This window comes from Vipera berus (assembly GCF_964194415.1).
Source record: "Vipera berus genome assembly, chromosome: 7".
NCBI lineage: Eukaryota > Metazoa > Chordata > Lepidosauria > Squamata > Viperidae > Vipera > Vipera berus.
Genome location: NC_138209.1, coordinates 10,735,966 through 10,763,086, shown reverse-complemented (window position 1 = coordinate 10,763,086; position 27,121 = coordinate 10,735,966). Strand labels below are relative to the sequence as shown.

Here is a 27,121-nt window from a genome sequence, read left to right as displayed (position 1 = left end):
GCTGTTGTAACTTTGAACGCTCGCTAAATGAACCATTGTAAGTCGATGACTGCCAGTATTGATGATCTGGATCTGGGCCTCAGTAACGGACACCTGTCTTGAGGAAAATTGGAATTAAATCCCTAAAGGTTTAGATACAAGGCAGAGATTTCCTTGATCTGGACAGAATTGTCTTCACTGGCATACCTCTAAAACCGAAAAGATTTTTTATTTTATTTTAATCCCATTTATATCCCGCCCTTCTCCGAAGACAGGGCGGCTTACAATTTAAAGCACAAATCAATGTGCTTAGCAATAGCCTTCATTCTATGTATATGCCTGCTTATTAGGGCTTTCAGCCCCCCCCAAGCGGCATTATTACAAAGTCAGCTTATTGCCCCCAACAATCTGGGTCCTCATTTTACCTACCTCGGAAGGATGGAAGGCTGAGATCAACAGCAAAGAATAAAAGTTGACTTTTCCCCTCACAAGTGCAATGGGAAGCTGAAGCCACTTTCGGACACAAAGTCTTCTACTTCAGTCATAGCTTTTATTTAAAGGCAAGACATGCACCACAAGGCGACAATCCTATATTGACACTGACTACATCGGCAATATGGAACCATTCTCCATTAGCATCCAGAACGAGGGGAAATTTATAAGCTCACTACGTGAGAATTTTCGTACCATGTCTTGACTTTTCCAACACTGATTGTTGGAATTGTAGAATTCTGAGGGTCAGCTACTCATTTGTGTGTTCACACCAAGAGCTTTCCACCTGGAAAGCAACAGCAAGACCGACTGGAACATCGTCATCATCAAATTCCGGAAGGGCTGCCCACAACATAACATACAGAGGACATCAAAATTTCAAGATTAGATATTATGTGCTTGTTCCGCTGTAAGATCTCTAGGCATCTTACTAGATTCTCAGGAGGTCTCCAATTAAAACCGGGATGTTCTTGACATCTTACGATTTCAGTGCTTCATCAAGCTGCGCCGTTATTACAACAGGCCCATTTCCAAGCAAGGATGTAACACTCAAATATGTTGGCCAGATGGGGAAAAAAAATATCGGCGTTAGTTCCGTTCCGTACGATTTGGGATTTGTTCCCCTTACATCCTTAGTGAAAAGGAGCAGGGTTTAAGGGAGGCAGAACATTACGTATAGCAAAACATAAATGTGCAACATGCACATGAAGAGACAGGTTTGGGTCTCTTCTGGAACACCCAGCAGCCTTTTAAAATCAGGAAGGAAGAGGTGTTAACACTGAGACATGCTTATCACTTTTGAAATGCCACGCGTAAAAGGAAACAAGCGGCGCTCTGCACCAGCGAAACCACACGAACAATCGGCTCTCCATGGTACCTTCAAGTGCAATAGGTAAAGTACTAACCTGCATATAGATATAGAATGCAATTTTCCAGCAATTTGATCCCAGGGGTGGGGACAACAACCACCCCTTTCCCCAGCTTAAGTATGACAACCTTTGAGCAGTCATGCAACTCTTTGAGACCAGGATCAATCATGCCTTCCACATGCACACACATTCCAGTTGGCACAGCTTGCATGCTTGATTTAGTTAATGGTGCCTGGTGCTGGTTGTTCCTTCCTCTTTCCAAAACCAACCATTCGGAGAGCTCAAGACTGCAACCTGTTCAACTCACGGATCTAATCAATAGTCCGATTTCCCCAACGTGCACTCCAAACGAGAATGAAGAACGGAAGACTTTGAAAACCTGCAATCAGCTGTGATGCGAATAAAAGATGGGAGTTCGTAGCAGACACCCAAGACACGTTCTGTGAGGAACGTCTCCGGGGCTGGCCCCTTGGAACTGAACGGGAGGTGGGATTTGCATCCCACCGGCTGGAGAAGCTTCTGTTGAACTGTACCTCTTGAATCTTCCTTTTGAAAATCCAAAGTAATTAAGCTCGCCACGTTGAGAGCTTCACTTTGCTACAATCACAGAACTGGTACTTTTCCGTGGGGTTGAATTCTGTGTCATCGGGGAAGTCAAGTGTTCAATATTTCTCTTTTTTTGAGACTCTTGTATCACTGGCAGGAATGACGGCAAATGGTAAGGAGAATTTTCTCAGCTGCTCCTCTATCTTTCCCCATCCCTTCCTTAGTTCCTAGATGCAAATTTTAAGCAGAGGAAGGCAGGGAGAGTTCACTGAAAGAAGTTATGAGTCTGTAATACGATTTCTCATCGTCTGTCAGTCCTGCGTTGCCCGGCCGGATCACTATAGCCACGTGCATTTCCGCTTCTTCGGCAGCATCTGCTTCTGAAGGACACAAAGCGAGGCTCATTTAGACAACACTGAACCATCTACTTTCAGGGTGTCACCTGTTCTGTCCATGTACAGAGAGTCTTCGACTTACAACCTCAATTGAGCCCCAAATTTCTGTTGCTAAGCAAGACATTTTGTTAAGTGAATTTCGCCCCATTTCTCGCCACAGCTGTTAAGTGAACTATTGCAGTTGTTAAATTAGTAACACAGTTGTGAAGTGAATCTGACTTCCCCAGGTCTGAAGGTCACAAAAGGTGATCACATGACCCCGGGACACTGCAACCGTCATAAATACGAGTCAGTGGCCAAGCATCCAAATTTTGATCACGTGACCACGGGGATGCTGCAACGCTCGTTTAAGTGTGAAATGTGGTCGTAAATCTTTTTTTTTTCAGTGCCTTTGTAACTTCAAACAGCCACTAAATGAACCGTTGTTAAGTCGAAGACTATCTGTACTTCCCATTTCCTTAGGAGCCACTATAGGTAGTCCTTGACTTGATGATGGGTCGCTTAGCGACCGTTCAAAGTTATGACGGACCACCTCCCAAAAGATACTTATGATCCAGTTCCAAGGTTCTCATGCCCCTCCCCCACGGTCACATGACTGCATTGTGGGTGCTCAGCATCCAGCCTGCATTTATGGCTGTTTGCAGTGTCCCGTGGTTATGTGACTGCGATTTATGGCTTGTTTGCTGAAGTGTCTTGGCAAAAGCACCCCATAGCGGACAATGGGTTTACTTAACACCTGATTCATTCACTTAATAACTGCGAGTTCATTTAGCATCCATGGTGATTCACTTAACAACCACCTCCCGAAAAAAGTTGTAAAATCAGGTTGGTCATGTGATGATCCAACTTTACAACCGTCACAACTTATAATTGTAATGGGCAGGCTCTATTCTAATCGTAAGTCTACCTGTAAGGGGCTTATCTAAACAAGTGGGGGAAGGGGGAAAGCATATAGTAAAAAAAAATCCCTACATTCAAACCGTTTCAGGCAATAATCTGGGGAGGGGAAAGCTTAATTTGACAGCCCCATCAGAAACAGAAACAATCATGTTACTCTCAAGTTTGCAAGTTAAGTTTTTTTTATGTGAAAATTAGTTAAAACAGGGATATTCTCCTTCCTTTTTGCAATTTCAAACCCCAGCAATGTGGAAGTCACACAGCAGACTTGAGTGGATCGCAGTTGCCTTAAAATCTTGAACCTGGACACATCTTCCCAAATTCCAGCTGGTGGTATCAAACATTAAACCAAATCAGCTTTAGGTCCAAAGCATCTCCTCTACAGCTCTCCCCTAAAGGGGGAATTACACAATTTTTTTGGTAAAGGTTTGGTCCACATGGCTATTGACCTTCAGATGTGCTCTCATCTTGCCTCTAGCACCAACTAGACATGTATCCTCTCACCACACCAGGGAGCCCTCACCAGCTTTTATTACCTTGAGTGACATCCGTCAAGAACAGTATGTTGTTTGTGGCACATCCAATGCTTGCAGCAATCCGCTGATAGCTCTCACTGTCAACTTTAGGTCCTATCTTGGTGTCAAAGTGACCATCAAAGAGCTGGAAGGTGGAAGGAGAACATTACAGAATAACAGAGTTGGAAGGGACGTCCAAGGTCTTCTAGTCCAACCCCCTGCTCAAATAGCAAACCCTACTACACCATTCCAGACAAATGGTTGTCCAATCTCTTCTTAAAAACCTCCAGTGATAGAGCACCCATAATTTCTGAAGACAAGCTGTTCTACTGATTAATTCTCATGAAATTTCTCCTTATTTCTAGGTTGGCTCTCTCCTTGCTTAGTTTCCATGCATTGCTTCTTGTCCTGCCTTCAGGTGATTTGGAGAACAGGTTGACCCCTCTTCTTTGTGGCAGCCCCTTATATGTTGGAATACTGTCATCATGTCACCCCAAGTCCTTCTTTTCATTAAACTTGACATATCCAATTCCTGCAACCCTTCTTCCTATGTTTTATTCCCACAACAATTCTCTTGCGGTAATCTACATGGGACTTGCCCAAAATCAGTTGAGGAGTTTTTATGGCTAAGGACACACTAGAAACTTGGAATTCCTATGATCCTAATCCAACACCTTAAGCACCACACCACAACGGATGTCTTTGTAATAATACTGTTGTTGTAGAGGCAGAAAATGCTATTATCTTTGGCAGGGAAACACTGGAAGACCGTTTATGTGGGCAGTTAGTTCATCTTTTGATGCTTTTCCAAAAGCCAACTGGATTTTCTTGTTTGTTTCCCCCCCCTTGAAAACCTGTTGCTTCTCTTCCAAGAAACAGTTCTGACTGAATAGTAGCGAATGGAAGGATTTACATTCTTTGCAATCATCTGGTCATTACTACTCTGAAACTGGACAGTCCCCTCTTGACAGAGGGGGAGAGATACGGCATCATTTATCTCCTGTGTACAACAAAGATCTTTCAGAAGTCCCAAGAATGTTCCGTACCCATTTACACTCTGATTCAGTGATTTGGAGGATACAGACAAAACCCCAAGTGACCTCAACAGCTCTCAAGAGAACCAATGACAGATCTTCAGAGTGCTGGCCAGGTGACTGGAAAGAATATAAATCCTTCCGCTCCTCACCATTCAATCAGAACTGAAGAAGCTTCTTGGATGAGAAGTGAAATGTTTTCAAGGGAAAAAACAACGCACAACAATGGATGCAATATTACAAAAAGAACATGTAGTTCTTCCTATGTTTTACTCCTGCAACGTTTGGAAAGCTTTGGAAAAGCACCCTTGGGACAACCATGACCTGGATGATTGAGAATCTCCACAGACATTTAGACTGTATATGTACCTCTAAAAGATCACCTTCTGTAGAGTTTCCAAATAAAAGCTTCTGCGCTTCCACACTCCCAGAGGAATAAATATACACCTTTCTTCCTGCTTCTTTCCACTTTTTCACTGCGGGAACAACATCCTTAAAGAACCTGGAGTAGGGAGGGCAAAGTATGGAGGCAGAATGGTTGAAGAGGCAATGAAACTTGCTTTCCTGTTTTATGACATCACTGGGAGCTTATCCTAATCGTGATCTCTAAGCAGCAAGCAATAAAAGGACTATTGAAAAGCAATTAAAGCATCCATGGTAAAATCAGATCATCATCAAATGTTCAAGGAAAAGCTGAGCAGAAAGATGGGCTTCCAAAGATGAAGAAAACAGAGCAAGGGGGTTGTGTCTTGTATAAATGTGGTAAAAGCATTTCAGAGACTAGAGCAAGGGCCTTCAAACTTGGTCCTTTTATGACTTGTGGAATTCTGGGAGTTGAAGCCCACAAGTCATAAAAGGGCCAAGTTTGAAGAGCCCTGGCCTAGAGTCATTGTAGAAAGTGCTAGTTTTTCTACAGGTAGTCCTCCATTTACAACTACAACTCAGCCCCAAACTTCTGTGGCCAAGCAAAACGGTAGTTGAGGTTTGTCCCATTTCACAACCTTTCTTGCCACACCTGTTAAACCACTGCAGTTGTTACGCCAGTAACGTGGTGGTTAAGTGAATCTGGCTTCCTCACTGACTTTGCTGGGTCAGACGGTCACAAAAGGGGATCAATGTGATCCCCAGGACACTGCAACCTGTCAGTTGCCAAGCAACCAAACTTTGTTCACGTGACTGTGGGGATGTTGCAATGGTCGTAAGTGTGAAAAGCGGTCGTTAAGTCACTTTTTTCAGTACCATTGTTCACTTGAAGCGGTTGCTAAAGGAATGATAGTAAGCTGAAGACTACCTGTACAGGTAGTTGAGTTACGGGTGTAATGGAGCCTGTCCATTCCACTCGTAACTCGTGGGAGTGAATCTTGTACCTCGAACGTGATCACTCCCTCGCTCGTTAAGACGCACGGGGCTCGTTAAGTGAACAAGAGGTATCTCAGGGAGGGGAATGCCATGGAGGGCGTAGTAATGGAACAGGCCCCCAAGGCTTCCCTGACCCACTAAGATACCTCACGCGAGATCAGTAGCGTGAGATCTCGCCCCATTGATCTTGCATTACTCTAGGCCTCCATTCTCTGCGAATGCACTGAAGGCCTGGAGCAGCCAAGAAAGCGAAGGATCTCAATCTTCGCAGAGTATTAAAGGCCTGGTGCCTAGGGAGACCCAGGGCAAGGGGTGGGGAGGGAGGGAATAACCAGGGTGAATGTTGCAGTGTCCCTGCAGTCGCTCGTAAGGGCGAACGACTGCTGTGGCGCTGCAACGTTCGCAATTTTGGGACTTGCTCGTAAGCACTCGGCGGCGCTCATCACGCACGTAACTTTGAACGAGCGTTAAGTGAACGCTTGTAACTCAGGGATCACCTGCATTAAAATGACCCACTGATAAAGAGCACCAAACATTCCATCCCGGCCCTTTTTGATGACATCACGACTGCATTACCTCTTTTGATGATGAAAGAAATTATGTATAAAGCAGCCTCAGCCATAAAAGAAGTCTGCCCACCACAAAGGACTACTCACTCTCCCTTTAAGCAGCCATTTTCGTAGGCTGCTCTCCACATGTGGCCCTGGAGCTGTTTCAAAGCTGTGGTCTTCCTATCCAAAGACATCTGCCAGAGGACATTGTCTATCACTGCCTGGATGACCCGTTCAACCTCTTCTTCTCCATCCCTGGTTTCCAGTGGGATAGGCACCACTCCCTCCATATGAGAGTCTTCTTCAGCCTAAGGAAGTCAAAACAAAAAGCAAGAAAGGTGATAGCTTAAGGAGGTACATCTGGCAGGACCCAGAAGAAGGGTCTTTTCTGTGGTGGCTCCCTCCTTTTGGAATATCTCCCTTTCAGAAATTAGATTGGCCTCCACGCTGACCTTTTCGTAAGGCCCCGAAGACTTGTTTTTTTTCCAGTGGGTCTGGGGAACCCAGAGTAGGATGGTCCCCATCAAATGGCAATAGCGCTTAGACTTATATACCGCTTCATAGTGCTTTTACAGCCCTCTCTAAGCGGTTTACAGAGTCAGCATATCGCCCCCAACAATCTGGGCCCTCACTTTACTGACCTCTAACTGTGTATAGTTGCATGGAGGTAGGTGGGTGGGTTATTGTTTTTTTTTTAAAAAAAATATTTTATATACTGCGTTTTTATTGCTTGCAAGCCATCTAGACTTGCTATGAGTGAATAGGTGGCTATATTCATTTTCTAAATAAATAAATAACATGTCAAGGGTGATGGGAATTCCAAGTGATGTTTCCAGCAGGGATGCAATGGAGAGGCCCCCCCCCCCCACTAAATAGTTCTGTCACGACGTCCTTTGCCAGGAAACAAAAGCACTCCAAAAGGAACGGGTAACAAGGTTTATTTCTTCTCCAAAGCAAACCGCGGTAAAGTCAGCGTTGAGGCACCTAGCCTCAACGCTCTTTTATCATGTTACCACACCCTAACCCCACCCCTTCAAAGCAAACCGGCATCCGCCCGCCTCCCCATAAAGACCCCACCCATCACCGTGCATAGCCACCACCCAACGTGTGCGCTGCTGCAGCCTGTCAAGCCCTCTCCCAGGTGAGTTCTGTCCTTCCGCCCCCTCGCGCGCCCCAGTCCGTGCTGGCGTTGCAGACGCTAAGCTCCCCCCGAGTCCAGTAACGGAGGGTGGCAAAACAGGCACAGCCACACACCCCTCCACAGTTTGCTGGGGCGTGTCCGCCTGTTCGCTGGGTGCAGCCTGTTGCCGCCCGGGCGCCATCCGCAGTCCAGGGTCCAGCCGCCGAGTATCAAACGTTAGCGCCGGACCGGTGGGTGCCCGGCGCCGTCCCCGGTGACGAGGCGAGCGCGCGCCCGGCGGCTGTTCGGGATCGGACGCGCCAAACAGCTGAGCGCCGGCCAGCTGCTCGGCGGGATTGCGGCAGCGTGCTCCGCGATGCCCGGGCGAAGCCACGCCCTCCGAAAAAGCGTCCGGGGCTCGGGGAAGGCGCCACCCGGGCGCGCCGATCAGCTGGGGACTGGCCAGCTGCTCGGCGGGGCTGCGGCGGCTTGCCTCGGCAGGATACGAAGCCACGCTCTCCAGGGCTCGAGGAGGCGGCTGCTCGGGCGCGCCGATCAGCTGGGGACCGGCCAGCTGCTCGGCGGGGCTGCGGCGGCTTGCCCCGGCAGGATACGGGGCCCCGCCCTCCAGGGCTCGAGGAGGCTGCAGCTGGGGCGCGCCGATCAGCTGGGGACCGGCCGGCTGCTCGGCGGGGCTCCGGCTGCGACGGCGCGGCCATTGTCGAGGCCCGGGCGGACGGGAGGCCGGCGGGGCTTGACAGTCGGCTCCCCCTACCATCTGCCCTCCTGCAAAAGAAGAATGACAAGATAGACCTCCACAAAGACGAGCCGCTGAGTCCCCAGTGCTACCCCCCGGTTTGGAGGGATGTGTACGGTGAAAAGCCGTGACCAGACGGTCCGCTTGAACATCTCCTTTCCTCACCCATGAAGCCTCGGCTAATGGATATCCTTTCCACATCACGAGATACTGTACCTGCCCCCTCCGTACCCGGGAATCTAGGATTGCCTGTATTTCATACCGGTCCCCGTGCACAGGCCCCGGAGCGTTCTCACCCGCCTTCTCTGTTATTCCCCTAGCGGGCTTTAGTAGGCTACTATGGAAGACCGGGTGGATTTTTCCTAGGAACCTTGGTAGCCGTAAACGGATGGTCACGGGGTTGATCACTTGAATCACTTGGAAAGGGCCAAGAAACTTGGGGCCTAGCTTCCTGCTTGGTACCCGTAAGTGCAAATATTTAGTTGACAGATACACCCACTCCCCGACCTTGGGGGTGTCGAAGGGCTCCCTTTTCCTGTCTGCCTGCTCCTTCACCCGTGCCTGGGCCTTCACCATCGCCTCCCTAGCGGTTTTCCAGGCGGCCCCTAATTGGTGCATCCACTCCCCAGGCCCGGTGGGTGTCGCCGATCCCTGTCCACACTCCGGGACAGGGACGAAATCATACCCCGCCACCACCTGGAATGGTGTCAAACCCGTGCTGCTATGCACGGCGTTATTGTGGGCGACTTCCGCAAACACCAGGAGGTCTGCCCAGTCTGTTTGCTGATACGACACATAACTCCTGAGGAACCTTTCCACCGTGGCGTTGGCCCTTTCAGCGGCCCCGTTAGTGCTTGGGTGGTAACCGGAGCTGAGGCCCTGGGTAGAGCCGATGTGTCGTAGAAACTCTCGCCAGAATTGTGCTGTAAACTGGACCCCGCGGTCCGAAATAACCCGTCGGGGAACCCCGTGCAGCCGATAGATGTGAGTCATAAACAGTCGTGCCAACCGTTTGGCGGACGGCAGCCCCTTGCAGGGGACGAAGTGCGCCTGTCTGGAAAAAAGATCGATGACCGTCCAGATTACCGAGTACCCTCTGCTGTCCGGCAGCCCGACAATGAAGTCCATGGCGATGTCTTGCCATGGTCGTACGGGGTCCGAAACCGTCTGTAGCAGACCCAATGGCTTCCCGACACGGGGTTTTGCTGTGGCGCAGACGTGGCATCCCCGGACGTGGTGTTCCACATCCGCCTTCATGCACGGCCACCAAAATTGACGGCGTGCTAAGTGTAACGTTTTCAGGAAGCCGAAGTGACCGGCCTGCCTGGCGTCGTGACAACGGCGCAAAATGGCGGGGCGTAGTGCCTGAGGCACATACAGCTTATCTCCGTGCCAGGCCAAGCCGTCACGCATAGTCAGAAGTCCGGGATGCTCCTTCAGCCAGGCGTCTGTAGCTAAGGCCTCGTCCATGGCACGGGACAAATCGTCCCCCACGCTGCAGACTGCCTGGGTCGCGCTCGGGGATGCATTAGGCGGGATGAGTTCTTGTATGACCGCTTCTCGTTTGGTGTCGTATTGCGGCAGCCGTGAGAGTGCGTCAGCAAGGAAGTTCCGCCCCCCCCGGTACGTACTTCAGGACGAAATTAAAGCGCCGGAAAAAGAGAGCCCATCTGACGTGCTTGGGCGCCAGCTTCCTCGGGGACTGCAGAACCCCCAGGTTCTTGTGGTCTGTCCAGACCTCGAAGGGATGGGCAGCCCCCTCCAGAAGGTGTCGCCACGTCTCCAAGGCCGCGCGCACAGCAAACGCCTCCTTCTCCCAGATCGCCCACGAACGTTCCGCCGATGACAGTTTTTTGGAAGAATAGGCACAGGGTTGCAACACGCCCTCCGTGTTCCGTTGCAACAGCACAGCCCCTACCGCGACGTCGCTGGCGTCGACTTGGACCACATACGGACGGTCGGGGTCAGGATGTACCAACACCGGCTCCTTCGCAAACAGGGTCTTTAATGTCTCGAACGCCCGTTGACACGTGGTGGTCCATGCCAGCTTCAACCCTGGACGTGGTTTCACCCCGGAGTTCCGCGTCCGCAACAGGTCCGTCAGCGGCAGGGCTGTCGCTGCAAAACCTGGAATAAACTGGCGGTAAAAGTTCGCGAACCCCAGGAAACTCTGAAGCTGTCGCCGCGTCCGCGGCGCCTGCCATTGCAGGACGGCTTCCACTTTGCGAGGGTCCATTTCTATGCCGCTCGCCGACACGCGATACCCCAAATAATCCAGCCTCGTCTTGTGGAACTCGCACTTGGTGAGCTTCACATAGAGGCGGGCAGCCAGCAGCTTCCGAAGTACCTGGCGCACGAGGGCAACGTGCTCTTCCATAGTCTTAGTGTATATCAGAATGTCATCCAGGTACACTAACACCCCGCGGTACAGGTGCTTGTGAAGCACCTGGTTTATCATCTGCATAAAAACGGCTGGGGCCCCCTGGAGTCCGAACGGCATGACACGGAACTGGAAACTGCCCAGCGGACAGTTAAACGCCGTTTTCCACTCATCCCCAGCCCTGATCCGCACCCGGTAATACGCCTCCCGTAGGTCTAGCTTCGTGAAGATGCGTCCGTCGACAGGTGTGCCAGAAGATCTTTCATGAGTGGCAGCGGATACAGATGTTCAACGCAGACCGCGTTGACGCCTCGGAAGTCGACACACAAGCGAAGCGTGCCATCCTTCTTCTCCCGAAATAGTATTGGCGCTGCTATCTTGGATCGGGCAGGTTGGATGAACCCCCTCGCGAGGTTTTTGTCGACGTAACGACGTAGCTCCTGCATCTCGCGAGGCGTCAGCGCGTACATGCGTGGTTTCGGCAGTTTTACGCCCGGCTCCAGCTCGATGGCACAATCCGTCGTTCGGTGGGGTGGCAGAGCGTCGCACTCTTTTTCGTCGAAAACCTCTGCTAGGTCGGCGTACACCTGTGGGAAGCAGGCTTCCGCCACCCCCTCTGCCCCTTGGACCCGCTCACCACCAGGCCGCTCTACAGGACCCACATATGCGTGTGGTGGTGGTTGTGGCCCTGTCCCCAACCGCAGGTGCCGGCAACCCTCCCCCCACCAGATCGTGGGACCCTACTTGTCGAGCCATGTCAGTCCCAGAATCACTGTCTCCGTCATTGATGGTACAACAAGGAAGCGCAAAGTCTCCCAGTGGGTCCCCATCTCCAATCGAATAGGACCTGTCACCCGAGTGACTGGAGCCCCCCCCAAAAGGGATCCGTCCACTTGCTGGAAACGAAGAGGAGTTGGCAGGCGGCGTACCTCCAATCCCAGCCGAGCAACCACCACTTGGCTGATAAGGCACCGGGTGCTGCCTGTGTCGATCAGTGCTGGGCAAGCCTCCCTACGTCCCGTACGCGGGTTGACGAGTACGACCGGTACTGTGAAGGGCACCACTGGGTCACTCACCATAGGGTCCTCCTCCTCCTCCAGGCTCTCGTAGGGCTCTGGGTCGTTGGCCTCGGGTGGTTCTGTACCGATTGCTGCTGTGGTCATCAGGGATGCCAGCTGGTGAGCTGCTCTTGTTCGCTCCAGCGACTTCCGTGCGGTAGGGCCTTTTCCGGCGGGAGTTGCCGCGGTGGCACGAGGTGCCGGCAAGGGGCAAGCGGCCACTCGGTGCCCCGGCTGATCGCACCGGAAACACCTTATAGCCGGTCTTGGAGGCGGCACGGGTGGGCTTGCCGTTGAGGCCACGGCCTTCCGACCCTCCTCCTTCGGCCTTTCGGGGGTCCTACGGGTCCCGACCACCCCCTCCGCCTTACCCCTGCATTCGCGCAGCCGGACGTCCAGTTCTACGGTGACCCGGTACCACTCCAGCAGTCGCTCGGGCACTCCACGCACCACGCACGCCCTCCGCAGCGCACCGTCCAGCCCCGACTGGAAGTGGTGTACCAGCAAGCGTTCCGGCCAAGAGCGGAGCTTACGAGCCACCCGGCGGAATTCAGCGACATACTCTGCTGCGGGCCTGCCTTGTTGTCGCAGCCCCACCACCTCCGCCTCAGCTCTGTGAGTACGGGCCACGTCCTCGAACTGCGTCCGCAGTGACTCCAGGAACAACCCGACGTCAGCTAGTTCCCGTGCATGCTCGCCGTACAGGTCAGCCGCCCATGCCGCGGCCTCTCCCTGCAGGCTTGCTGTAATAGCCACCACCATGGCCCATTGGGAGGTATAGGCTGCACCGTACTGGTCCAGGTGGTGAATGGTGTGGCTTAGGAACATGGCAAGCCGGTCAGGGTGGCCGTCGTACGTAACCGGCAGTGGTGGAGGGCCCCAGAACACCCCCGGGCCCCAGGGGCCCCCCTGGGGCCTGGGCCCCCTTGTACCTGGTGCTTGGTGCCGCCTGCTCCATGGCCGGGCGGAAGCCCCAGCCGTTGTTGCCCACCTGGTGGCCTCTGCCTGGTCTGACATCCCGGGGCGTTGTCGTTCGGCCTGAACAGCTCCCATCTCCGTCAGCCGTGATGGCGGGGCCCGAAACCTTGGGCCTGCCAGGCGGAAACTGGGCTGGCCCGCCTGGCCGGGTGTCAGCCTCTGTAGTGACCACCGCTGCGACTCCTGAGCCGGTCCTGCAGGTGACCAAGGTGCAGTGTCCTGATAGCCAAACTCCCCAAAACGGTCTCGCAACACGTCCATCGTGTAGGCCCCTGGGGCCGTAGAGTAGCTCCACTCCTCGCCTTCCTCCTCCGTCAGCCGCCGTTCCCTCCAAGCCGGCACACCAGCCCGTGGACGGCCCTCACCACAGTCTTGGTCCCAACGCTCCAAGGGAGGGCTTTGCCACCCTCCCCCGCTTTGAGCCAGAGACCCTACCTCCCACCTGTCACCAGCTTCAGCCGAGGCTATAACCCCCTTGGTCTTCGGCCGCACTGCTGGCTCCTCCGGCTCGCCAGGATCAGGGGGAGTTGCATCTGCAGCCCCAACAGCCCCTTCCTCCTCGGCTGCCAGATCAAGCCCCGATGGATCCTCTGCCATTCCCAAAGCGTGAGTAACAGCAGTAGGTATCCTAGAATAACGCTGACTTACTGTCACGACGTCCTTTGCCAGGAAACAAAAGCACTCCAAAAGGAACGGGTAACAAGGTTTATTTCTTCTCCAAAGCAAACCGCGGTAAAGTCAGCGTTGAGGCACCTAGCCTCAACGCTCTTTTATCATGTTACCACACCCTAACCCCACCCCTTCAAAGCAAACCGGCATCCGCCCGCCTCCCCATAAAGACCCCACCCATCACCGTGCATAGCCACCACCCAACGTGTGCGCTGCTGCAGCCTGTCAAGCCCTCTCCCAGGTGAGTTCTGTCCTTCCGCCCCCTCGCGCGCCCCAGTCCGTGCTGGCGTTGCAGACGCTAAGCTCCCCCCGAGTCCAGTAACGGAGGGTGGCAAAACAGGCACAGCCACACACCCCTCCACAGTTTGCTGGGGCGTGTCCGCCTGTTCGCTGGGTGCAGCCTGTTGCCGCCCGGGCGCCATCCGCAGTCCAGGGTCCAGCCGCCGAGTATCAAACATTAGCGCCGGACCGGTGGGTGCCCGGCGCCGTCCCCGGTGACGAGGCGAGCGCGCGCCCGGCGGCTGTTCGGGATCGGACGCGCCAAACAGCTGAGCGCCGGCCAGCTGCTCGGCGGGATTGCGGCAGCGTGCTCCGCGATGCCCGGGCGAAGCCACGCCCTCCGAAAAAGCGTCCGGGGCTCGGGGAAGGCGCCACCCGGGCGCGCCGATCAGCTGGGGACCGGCCAGCTGCTCGGCGGGGCTGCGGCGGCTTGCCTCGGCAGGATACGAAGCCACGCCCTCCAGGGCTCGAGGAGGCGGCTGCTCGGGCACGCCGATCAGCTGGGGACCGGCCAGCTGCTCGGCGGGGCTGCGGCGGCTTGCCCCGGCAGGATACGGGGCCCCGCCCTCCAGGGCTCGAGGAGGCTGCAGCTGGGGCGCGCCGATCAGCTGGGGACTGGCCGGCTGCTCGGCGGGGCTCCGGCTGCGACGGCGCGGCCATTGTCGAGGCCCGGGCGGACGGGAGGCCGGCGGGGCTTGACAAGTTCCTGCCTTCCACATAACTTCTTGTTTCTTCTTAGGCTGACATGCTCACCATTTTTATTTCCTGAGAATGCCAACAGCTACTTTCACCAATCTGGATATACTCCAGATGTGTGGACTTCAATTCCTGGAATATTTAATACGAACCTTGCTGGTTGAATTCTGGAAGTTGAAGCTCACATGTCTGCACAGGACCAAGCTTGGGAAGCATTGGCCTATGTCAGTTCCAGAAGCATTCCAGTAAATCACAGTAAGACCCAAGGGCTGGTGTTTTGCTTTAATTCATGCCTTCTTGCGATGCAATTAGTTTTAAATTTTAAAAAATGCTATTAATGTCATTCAGCATAAGCCTTATTTTTAACAGTGTGATTACAGAATCGTAAAAAAACAGGTTTTTGCATTTTTGTTCTATGCCATTTCTGTGCAGGTCTGTATGCAATTTTTACATAGATTTTTTTTAAAAAAATGCACTTTCTACTAGACTTGTGTGACTTCCTATACACAACTCATGGTCCAGCCTTGTAACAACTTCCCACTCCTCTGGGCAAATAAAAATTGTCCCCGGGTGATCAGGTTTTGAAGGGAGGGGGGGGAAAATCTTTCTTCCATACCTCATTAATATATATATATATTTTCAGCAATTTGGCAAGTCAGAATTTATGAGAGTTGGAGGTTAGCTAGGAAGTTGGAAGGAAAGAGAAGAAGAGGTCAGCCAATAGCAAGACGGATGGACTGAATTAAAGCAGTAACCGGTGCATCATTTGAAAACCTGAAGGACAATTGATCCCCACGGAGAAAATCTATCAAGAGTCATATTGACTTGATCACTCAGAATAACAGAGTCGGAAGGGACCTTGGAGGTCTTCTAGTCCAACCCCCTGCTCAAGCAGGAGACCCTATACCACTTCAGACAAATGGCTGTTCAATCTCTGCTTAAAAACCTTCAGTGATGGAGCACCGACAACTTCTGGAAGCAAGCCATTCCACCGATTAATTGTCAAGGAATTTCTCCTTAGTTCTAGGTTGGATCTCTTTGGCAAGTTTCCATCCGTTGCTTCTTGTCCTGCCTTCAGGGGCTAGGGAAATAGGATGACCCCTTCTTTATTGTGGCATCCCCTAAAATATTGGGACATTACTATCATGTCAATTAATCAGGAAGTCGATATGGGTTATTTGCAAGTCTAGTATAGGTTCAGGTATTATAATTGGTGGCAACCAGGAACACCTGCTGCCAGCATCAAGCTCCCTTCGTCCAGTGCGCTCCCACAGGGAGGGTCTTCTCAGGGTGCCGCTGTTTAAAGATTGCCGGCGGGTAACACCCAGGGGTAGGGCCTTCTCAGTGGGCACGCCTGCCCTTTGGAACCAGCTGCCCGCGGAGCTTAGGACTGCCCCTGACCTCCGTTCATTCCACCGGGACCTGAAGACCTGGCTCTTCGAGCTCTCTGGCCCAGGCTGAGAATTTTTTAATTTTTAATTTTAACTGGGTTTTTATTTTTTCTCAGGGTTTCATTTAATCTTTTTAAATTTGTTTTAACTTTTGTATTGATTTTCTTTTAAATATCCTGTAAACTGCCCTGAGTCCTTCAGGAAAGGGCGGTATATAAATCTAAATAAAATAAAATAAAATAAATAAATAAATATTAAAAAGATGTTGAGACTCTAGAAACAGAAAGAGCAACAGAAATGATTAGGGGAATGGAGGCTAAAACATACGAAGAACAGTTGCAGGAATTGGGTATGTCTAGTTTAATGGAAAGAAGGACTAGGGGTGACATGATAGCAGTCTTCCAATATCTCAGGGGCTGCCACAAAGAAGGGGTCATCCTATTTCCCAAGCCCCTGAAGGCAGGACAAGAAGCAACGGATGGAAACTAGCCAGAGAGAGATCCAACCTAGAACTAAGGAGAAAAAATTTCTTGACAATTAAAACAATCGGTGGAATGGCTTGCTTCCAGAAGTTGTCGGTGCTCCATCACTGAAGGTTTTCAAGCAGAGATTGAACATCCATTTGTCTGAAGTGGTATAGGGTCTCCTGCCTGAGCAGGGGGTTGGACTAGAAGACTCCCAAAGTCCTTTCCAACTCTTGTTATTCTGTTGTTTTGTCATTCTGCCAATAACCAGACTGGCATGGAAAGAGCCAGAGTTGTGTTAAGATAGGCAATAAATAAATAATGAAGAAGAGATGTCCAATGCTCTACCTGCTTTCTCAGTAGGCCAACATCTTGTTGGCACTCTTCTTCTTCCCAGTGGGTGTCTAGATAATCTCGAATGTTTTCTCTGATGTAAGGAAACAAAATATCCTGGGGACACAACAAAAACATATAGGTGGTTTAAGCTACTGTGGACATATGTTTGGAAACAACATCAAACCCTCAGGGCATCTTCAAAAGCATTGATTATCCAATACTGTTAATTTAGTCACTTCACCAAATCTATGCAGTCTAATTCTCCGAAGAGAAATTTAAATACATAGGTAGGAAAATAGTGAGAATACTTAGTGAGAACAAAGATGAAAAAGAGACAGAATCATTTCTGAGAGTAAATGTATATTACTAAATGCAGGTATTTTTTTTTGCAAAGGGGTCAGTCTTTCATTGTTAAAAAAACAAATGAAGAATCTGTTCGTATTGTGCACATGGTCTAAATATGCGATAACGAATGTGATAGTTTTTAAGGTTCCTGATTGATTTGGCTGCAAAAGCCCCACAATTCTTAATAAATTCAAACAGGCCCAATGGGAAAAATTTGACCTACAGGTTGACTTACAACCACAATTGGGACCTGCTGCTAAGCAAGGCAGTCATTAAGTGAATCACAACCAATTTTATGACCTTTTTGCTCCTGTTAAGCAAATCATTGCAGTTGTTAAGTGAATCACGCAGTCATTAAGCGAATCCGGCTTTCCCCATTGACGTTGCTTATTGAAATCCAGCTGGGAAGGTCTCAAATGAATCATGATCTGCTGTAAATTACAGGCTGGTTACCAAGCACTCAAATTCTGATCACCTGATTGTCAGGATGATGTGATTATAAATAGGCAGACTGGAGACAAGTAACTTTTTTCAGCACCTTTGCAACTTTGAACGGTCGCTAAATGAATGGCTGTAAGTCAAGGACTTCCTGTATGCCAGTGATGTGAGACAGATTCCTCCGTTATACTTTTTTCTGCTCCAGCAGACCATGTGCCTTTCAATTAGCTGCATAATTAAATGCTGAATCAGCCACAGTAAGTGCTATTCTTAAACATCAAAAAGAGGATAATTTGAGGCACAGCTACATGAGATAGAACTAAATTAAACTAAGATTGATCATGTCTGCTAGATCTCCATGTCCTGGTCTACTGGGCTTGCTAAGTGACCATGATGTGACCTTCATGTTAAATAAGTAACGTATGTTAAGGTTGGTTGCTCGGGCTCGAAAAGCAAATCATGGGGAAAATTAACTATATAAAAGAGACCTTCTTAAAGTTATTAAGGTCAATTGAAACAAAGCCCCGTTTTGTGCAACCAAAAATGATAACCTCCATCTCTGCTTGACTAATTGTGCTAAAGACCTATTCGTGCATTGGACTGCAGCAAACACTACTTTGGTGGTAGATGTGAGATGTGCTTTTAAGTAGTTTTCGAGGAAAGGAATGTGATTCATTCTCTCTAGTAAGTTACCTTGAAACAAATTCTATGCCAATACGCACTCATCCAGAAACTCTAGATCAGACATGACCAACTCGTGGCCCATGGGCCACATGAGACCCTGGACCACTTGTAATGCAGCCACAGAAGATATAAAATGTAAACAAATAAAAATAAAGGAAGTATGTATGTACACAAACACAAATTGGCCCAAGACAATTCCTCTTCACTCAGTGTGGCCCAGGTAAGCCTAAAGGTTCGATAACGGTGATCTAGATGCTTATGCGGAATAGACCTTCTGGAAGGAAAGATGATAAAAGACAGATCTCTTTAATTTAGCAACAACTTATGAGCACAATGGAGACCAAAATGTTTGCTAAGCAAAACGTTTGTTAAGTGAATTTTGCCCCTTTTTCACCTTCCTTGGCACAGTTAAGTGAATAACTGCAGCTAAGTTAGTAACATGGCTGTTAAGTGAAATCTGGCTTCCCTGTTGACTTTGCTTACCTCGTGGCTTGACTACTGCAATCAGCTCTACATGGGCTGCCCATGAAGGCCACCTAGAAGTTTAAACAGATCCAGAATGCAGCAGCGCAGGCAGTAATGGCCACGCCTCAGTACGCCCATGTAGCTGCACAGGTTGCCAGTTTGCTTCCAGGTACGGTTGAAGGTGCTGCCTATTAAGCCCTGCCTGGCCTAGAGCAGGGGTAGGCAACTTTGGCTCTTTTATGATTCGTGGACTTCAACTCCCAGAATTCCTGAGCCAGCATGGTTCAGTTTGGAAACCTCTCCCTTTCCCCTCAGCATGGCTGGCTCAGGAATTCTGGGAGTTGAAGTCCACGAGTCATAATGGTCTAGGCTGGTTACTTGAAGGAACACCTAACTCCAATAGTATCTATTGGACCTGGAGTGTCTTCTCCATAGCAGTACCTCCCCCACCCCCATTACATAATCTGTATCAATTGTGCCATTGTGCTGCAGTCCATAATTATTTCTTCATAGTTGTTACTGTGACTTTTCCCCCCTAAATGGATGGGGTTACTTCAAGGTGGATTGCAGTACAAAGCATGTGCTAAGTGAAAAGGCTGCATACTTTGCAGATCCCACTTAGAATATTATTGGAAGAAAATCCTCCTCTAATCAGAAAGTGGATTCTTAGCTATTATGTCTTCATGTCTTTCCAGGTAGCAAGCCCACAGAGGCACTGCAATTTATTGCCCAATAAACCTGCACTGGGCTGTTCTGGTACTTGAAAAGTCAACGCAATTAATGTGTTAAGACTGGTACTGGAGAGATCCAGGTTCAAGTCCACCCACAGGCATAGGAGGCACTTTCTGTCAGTCTAATTTATCTCTCAGGATTGGTGTTGTGGAAAAAAAATGGGAAGGCAGATATAAAACATAATTTAATCGTTTTTTCCATTGAAACGCAACAATATTGGCTTAGAATCTCAGAATGAAATACGCGACTAAGGTATCATTTAATAATGCTTTACTAAATGTCTCAGAGTTGGCTGGTTTCACACAAGACACTGCATCAAATCATATCCATCTGCCCATCCAAATTTTGCATAGATTAGTATAGATCATCAGAAAACATTCAACTGCATAGCAAATATGAGGCTTAAAAGAGAATCTTTATATAACACAAAATATTTTTTTTAAAACAACACACGACTCACATACCGTAATTCCATCTTCTCTTACCTTACAGCTACCAAACAGTTAATCATTTACCCTAGAAGTTAGATTAATTTCCTTCCCATGTCAGAATGGCTTTACAGGAAACCTGCACACACTCAACCCAGCACTTTTTAGAAAGAACAGAGTTAAACAATGAATAGTGTACTGTCTCCAGTTAAAAAACACAATCCTACACCAGTAGTTTTTCAACCTTGGCAACTTTAAAATGGGCGGACTTCAACTCCCAGAATTCTCCAGCCACCAATGACACTGTCCTACACTGTCATACTCATCCAAACCACAGGAAATAGATACAGACACAATTTACATCCTGCCTTTTATTTTGTACCACTCAACGCAGCGTACTAATGCTCTTTCCTTTTCAAACAAAAAACAGACCTGCAGGGTAGGCTGGGCTGAGAGAGAGAGAGAGGGGGGGGGGAATTGATTCAAACAAACCCAGCCAGTTCAGTGCTTAAGAGAGGAAAAGAACAGAATGGAGCTGGAAGGGACCTTAGAGGTCTTCTAGTCCAGCCTATACCATGGAATTCAGAGTCTGCTGGGTTACAGCCCAGCATCTTCACCGCTACACTAAACTGGCTGCGCCCTCGACACGTTTGGGGCAAAATCCTCACGTTTCTCTGAAAAAAAAGGCGGCCAGACTGAAGGAAATGCTCACCCAAGAGAAAATACCGACAGGCGTTCAGTTTAGGCAGGGCAAAAGGCAGCTTCCCGCGAGAGGAAGACACGGGTTTTGCAATAGCCCCGTCCACACACGACCTCCCCCCCCAAAAAAAACCCACCCCTTTCCTACCAGCCTGGGAATCGCAACGCAGGCAGCTCACCTTGACAAACGTGATCGGAGTGGTCGTGCCTTCTACGTCGAGCAAAAAGACGCTGACTTCCGCGGGGACCGTGAACCCCACCATGTCCCCGGTTGGAAGCTGCCCCGATGTCCGCGAGTCCCGATCTCCCCGGAGGACATACGCGAACCAGGAATTCCCGGGGATCGGGTCCGCTGCGCCGCAAAAACCTCCCCCGGCAAGCTCGGGAGAGGGAATTCAGACAAGACAGCAGCGGCGTCGGCGGCGCCGCCACGGTCTTTCGCGAGCACGAGCGGAGGGCGGAGACCCACGTGGCTGGAAGCGGAGCCGCCGCAGCACCCGGATCGCGCCGCTCTGATTGGTGGCCAGAAATGGGGTGGCGGGGGGGGGAAAGATAAAATGTGTGTATGGGGGGGGTTTTGTAATCGCCTATGCCAGGGGTAGGCAACCTCGGCTCTTTTATGACTCATGGACTTCAACTCCCAGAATTCCTGAGTCAGCTATGCTGACTCAGGAATTCTGGGAGTTGAAGTCCATGAGTCATAAAAGAGCCGAGGTTGCCTACCCCTGGCCTATTCGGTCGGAGAGAGAGAGAGAGGAAAAAAAAACAGCTTCGGGGGGTTACAAGTGGGCGGCCGGTGGTTGCAAACCGCGTAGCGCTGCACGCTTGTCTAGTTCTTCCTTGGTTTTGCACCTGGGATCAGTCGCGGTTGCAAAGGCTTGCAACTCGTTATCCTTGCACGCGGCTCCGAGTGCAAACCAGGCGGGTTAGCTTAGCTTAGATTTATTGAATTTATATGCCGCCCTTTTCCCTTAAGGACTCAGGGCGGCTCACCACAAAAAAAATTAAGAAACGTGGAATACAAATTTTAAAAAAGAATTATTAAACAGTAAATGTAATAGATACATGAGGTGCAAAGGGCCTTTTTCCGGCCTGAGGAGGCGGTTACTTAGGATAGGAGTTTTATTCTTTCACGCCCGGGACTGCTGCCACGAAAGGCTGCGAAATTCCCGGGTTTTACAGCGGAGTAAAAAAAAAAAGGAAGGCGATCTGATCCCGGGATTGTTAATGATGGTCCCTTGCAGCTGTTAAAAATGGAAGGGGAAATGGGCGCGCAAATACGACTGGGGCCCGTCTCTCAGCTAGACTCGTGCTCATTTCCTTTCCCCCCCCCTCCAGGACAAAAGGGACTCGAAACGGTTCGAGGAAGGGCCGTTCCCCGAACTCGGTGGAGGTTAAGAACCCGCGCGTGAAGGTGCACGCCCCAAACGACCATGTTGTGTAAAACGAGCGGCCATTTTCCCCAGCGCGCGCGCGCGCGCGCGTGTGTGTGTGAAATGGATCGAGCCAGGGGCGAAGGCGTCTGAGAACTGCGGAGCCGGCGCCCGGCTTCTCGCAGGAAAAGCTAGGTTATTCAAAGTTGCGCCTGGAACGGCAACGCTTTGCTGGGCTTTGGTGCTGCTCGCCTCCCCAGCGACCGCTTTGCACGGGTGGCTTAACGCGATCCGTGGAATTATTGGTCCAGCGCGCTTAGAGGGGAGGGTCTCTGTTGGGCTAAGAAACCAAATAGCCGACATCAGCCTTTTAGGGGATAAGAACAAAGCACCTGAAAGCAGGACAAGAAGCAACGGATGGAAACTAGTCAAGGAGAGAAGCAACCTAGAACTAAGGAGAAACTTCCTGACAGTTAGAACAATTAACCAGTGGAACAACCTGCCTCCAGAGGTGGTGAATGCTCCAACACTGGAGGTTTTTAAGAAGAGACTGGACAGCCATTTGCCTGAAATGGTATAGGGTTTCCTGCCTGAGCAGGGGGTTGGACTAGATGACCTCCAAGGTCCCTTCCAACTTTATATTATTATTATTATAGCTGCCTTGCGCATCTTTTAAACCCGGCTTTCCGATTTGTCTTGCGAATCCTCCAAATCTCAAATGACTCTAAAGCACAGGTCTGCAAACCACGGCTCCAGAGCCGCATGCGGCTCTTTCAGCCATCTCCTGCGGCTCCCAGTCCTCTGCTATCTGTAGTTCCCCCCCCCCCAAAAAAAAGTGGGACTAAAAAAGTTCAACCAATCAATTCAAATATGCAGGGTAGGTGCACATCTCGCCTTGGCTCCACTCTTCAGTCAAACCCTGTTCTCCATATGTGCACATCTACGCGCATGCGCACACATTGTTTTTGCTGCTCCCAGTTTTTCCTTTTGTGAGGGAAACGGTTCCAAGTGGCTCTTTCACTGTTTCAGGTTGCTGACCCCTGCTCTAAAGCAAACATTTGTCGAGGCGCAGGGAGCCTATTTGAAGCTCTAAATTCTGTGCTTCCTTCCTTTTCGTTTAAAACGGCACGGTAATGCCTGCCGCTTAATACTTCACTGTGTGTTAAAAACTAATGGTGCCTGATATTTTTTTTGCCGTGTGTGTGTGTGTGTGTGAAAAGAAACACCTAAACTCTGATGGACGGGGCCTTTAGGATGGTTGCCCCAATTCCTGCACCTATTAAAATTACCAGAGAAGAACCTGTTTGAAAGGGTACCCACCTGCTCAAAAGGAAACGGGGGGGGGGGGGAAATGAACCGAATAGGCAAACACCTATTCACAGTTTGACTGCCGTATGCTAAATAACTAAACCCGCGTTGACTTTGGCAAATGGGGGCATCTAAAGACACTGCGCCTGCCACTGTGTTGATAAAAAACCAGCCTCAGCATTATGGTGTGGGAAGTCAGCCCCCAGAGAAGGAAATATTAAAAGGGCAGAAAAACACATTTCCTCAAACGATCTTGAAGAGGCAGGAAAGCATGCCCAGTTTTTTTAATAACCCCAGGTCTGACTTCACCAAGCAGAAGCCAACTCTACACAAATGCAGGTGTAGACCCTCAGGAAAGTTGAAGATAGGAGATTAAGAAGACCCACGACACCTAAAATCTACATAGCCCACCCAAACTCTAAGACAGGACATAATAGGATTAACCCACAGCTGCCAAAAGGGCAAACCCAGACTCAGCTCAGAATATATGGCACGGGAAATAGCCTCAAACAGGAACAGGAAGCAGCTCCAAACAAAAGGCTCCAGAGGGTATAAAAACCCACTGCCTGCATGCGTTCACTCTCTTTTCTGCCAGCCATCTTCCTGTCTGGTTCTCCTTTTCAATAACCTACAGCCTTCTTCTCAAAGCAGTTGCCATGTTTATTCCCAGTGTGGATAAACCACGACAGAAGATCTTTCTTCCAACAATGGCAGTGAGACCCCCGTCCTACCAGCATGTCCTTAAATTTTCAAATGTGGTTACAGGTAGTCCTCGACTTACAACCATTCATTTTAGTGACCGTTTGAAGTTACAGTGGCACTAAAAAAAGTGACTTATGACTGTTTTCCATACTTACAACCGTTGCAGCATCCCCATAGTTACATGATCCAAATTCGGATACTTGGCAACTGGTTCATATTTAGGATGGTTGCAGTGTCATAGGATCACCTTTTGCAATCTTACAAGCAAAAACCAATGGGGAAGCCAGATTCACTTTACAGTTATGTTATTCACTTAGCAACTGCAGTGGTTCATTTAACAGCTGTGGCAAAAAAGGTCGTAAAATTAAGCAAAACCTGTCTTGCTTAGCAACAGAAAATTTTGCTTCAATTATTATTGCAAGTCGAGGACTACCTGTACTGGTGGTAGATTGAAGATCCTTGTTTTCCTAGGTATAATCTAACCATTTTGCCTCTTTAGAAAGTTCCCAAAACAAGGGCAAAGCATCCTACCTCTCTTCGTTTTTAGGGATATGGACCAGACGTGCCTTAGCTTCATGTATAACCTTTGCAAGTTTAATAAATACATTTGCAGCTGCCACTGATGTGATTCAGTTTTTGTAATTGTCAAAAGACCCATCAACAGTTTGGCTAAAAAACCCGGGTATTGCTGATTTTATTTTTGGATGGCTTCGCATATACAATGGAATTTTCTACACCTTTTCTAGACAGTCATCTTCCATCAGGGACCTTCAAAATGTGGGTGAACGTTGGCATCCAAGCTGGGCCATGGAGATGATGGGATACAGAAGTGGTTCTAGACTAGAGAATGCATCCTTTAGCACCATTTTGCTTCCTCTTGTTCAGTTTACTTAAGAAATTTGAGACCCATTAAAATTAATGTGACATTCATTTTCATATTTTACTCTGATTTGATTGTTATGAGCTGCCCAAAGTAGTTGATAGTCAACTACTAGCATAATTTTTTTAAAAAATAGTATTTTTGGGGGGGGGGGGGAAATAACGCTACCATTAATCCATCAAAAGCACAAGTTGCATTAGTTCCATCCACAAACTGTGTCCACTGATATTTTATACCCAACAACAAAAATTTAGAGTTTACATTTACTTCTAAATAGTCTCTCCAGAAGTATGGGTTTTCCATCAGTTTTGTAGGGGGAGGGGGCGATGTGTCACATTGTCACTTTTCCAAGGAAAACAATTATGTGTGAGACAGCCAACTCGTATTATGGAAAATAATGCAGACCAGTTATCTCCTAGGGACCTAGCCAAGTAGAACAGAAATAATTTAAAAGCTATTACGTGTGTGTAATAAGAGCAGATTAACTTTAGTTTAAATTAATCCATAAACATTAAATCATTTGAAAATTTTTGAATTACCTTTCAGCACATCTAAAGAGTTCGAAGCAGGTACACAGATGTTCAAAGATTTTCATTTTATTATTTGCAAATGCCAGTCAATATAGATGCAAAATAAACTGTTGAAGGAAAAGTCTCCATCTTGATTCACCCAAGCCGGGAATAAACAACATGGCGACAGCTTAAGAAAGAAGGTTGCAGTTTGTTGAAGAGGAGAACCAGACAGGAAGATGCCTGGCAGAAAACAGAGTGAACACATGTAGGGAGTGGGTTTTTACACCCTCTGGAGCCTTTTGTTTGGAGTTATTTCCTGTTCCTGTTTTGAGGCTATTTCATGTGTCATGTATTCTGACCTGAGTTTGGGTGTGCCCTTTGTGAGTTAATCCTACCATGTTCTGTCTCAGGTGGAGTATGCAGATTTTAGGCAAACTGGGCATGCTTTTCTGGTTCTTCAATATCTTTTTAGGAAATTCTCCAAGGCACCTGAAAGCAGGACAAGAAGCAATGGATGGAAACTAGTCAAGGAGAGAAGCAACCTAGAACTAAGGAGAAACTTCCTGATAGTTAGAACAACTAACCAGTGGAACAACCTGCCTCCAGAAGTGGTGAATGCTCCAACACTGGAAGTTTTTAAGAAGAGACTGGACAGCCATTTGTCTGAAACTGTATAGGGTTTCCTGCCTTAGCAGGGGGTTGGGCTAGATGACCTCCAAGGTCCCTTCCAACTTATTATTATTATTAAATATATTTTTCTGCCCTTTTAATATTTCCTTCTCTGGGGAGCTGACTTCCCGCAAAACCTTTTTTTTAAACATTAGGAGATACATCCTAATATATATCCTAACACTTGGTCTGTGATGTTCTTCGTTAGTTTCAAAATAAGGTGTCCTGTTATATGGTCTACTTTACAACTGCAGATGAAGCATGCAATCAATGGTTGTAGTAAAAAAAAACCATCCCGGACAAGAAATAGAAAATGCATTCTTGAGTAAATACTATAGAAAGTACCTTGTCAAATAATTCCCCCTTGAACCAATAACATAACAAAATTAATAAGGTTTAGGCAGTTTCTATACAAAACCCCAATAAGCAAAAACAACTTTTGAGACCGCAAGGGCTCCTTCAACAGGGTTTATTTTTTTTTAAAAAAAGTGGGAGGCAAAAAGAATGCAGAAAGAAAAACGAAGGTCTGCATTTTAGGACTTGATGCTTCTTAGGAGTGAAGGCAATGCTTAAGGCTAGATGCATCTTCATGCAGAGCCTAATTTTAAAAAAAAGATTCTAGGGGGGAAAAAAATCCTATTTTTGAACCGATGGCTGTTCAGCTCCTCTCAATCCAGCCCATCGCAAAGGCCCCGTTAGACCGGCTTGGTGTTCACAAGTTACGCCATACGCACGTGGGGCGGTCGCCGACCCGCTCCTAGGCCTGCATAAATGTAGCTTGCATGCTTTGGGGAAATGCCTGATGAAAGCCATGCTTCGCCCATGCTTTGTCACATTCGGTGGGTTTGCTTTGTGCAACGGAGCCTGGCCCAAATTCAGAAAACCATGCTTGGAAAGGGATTGGGATCCACAAAGTTGCAGTTGCAGGGGAAGGGAAACCTTGCAAAGGCGTGTTGGGCTCCCCGAGACATGCAAGCGCTTCCCCGCCTCCGCCGTTGCCCTTCCGCCATGGGCAACCCCGAAATTCCTCCACCCGCCGCCGCTCCTTCAGAAGCCGCACTGCGCCTGCGCCGCTGGAGCGCGCTGATTGGCCGAGGGGGTTCCTATATAAACGCAGCGCA

The 27,121-nt window shown here is 49.1% G+C and overlaps 1 protein-coding gene across 1 annotated transcript; it reads right to left on the bottom strand.

Annotated features, from left to right (window-relative positions):
• Nucleotides 1–360: 360 nt before the first annotated feature.
• Nucleotides 361–21,061, bottom strand: ENOPH1 (enolase-phosphatase 1). Its single transcript, XM_081333047.1, has 6 exons — nt 20,736–21,061; nt 16,778–16,879; nt 6,743–6,945; nt 5,097–5,229; nt 3,715–3,838; nt 361–2,266 (listed from the first exon to the last, which is right to left on the bottom strand). Exons 1-6 carry the CDS (start codon nt 20,817–20,819, stop codon nt 2,127–2,129), a joined length of 786 nt encoding a protein of 261 aa, XP_081189173.1. The 5' UTR covers nt 20,820–21,061; the 3' UTR covers nt 361–2,126.
• Nucleotides 21,062–27,121: the final 6,060 nt, after the last annotated feature.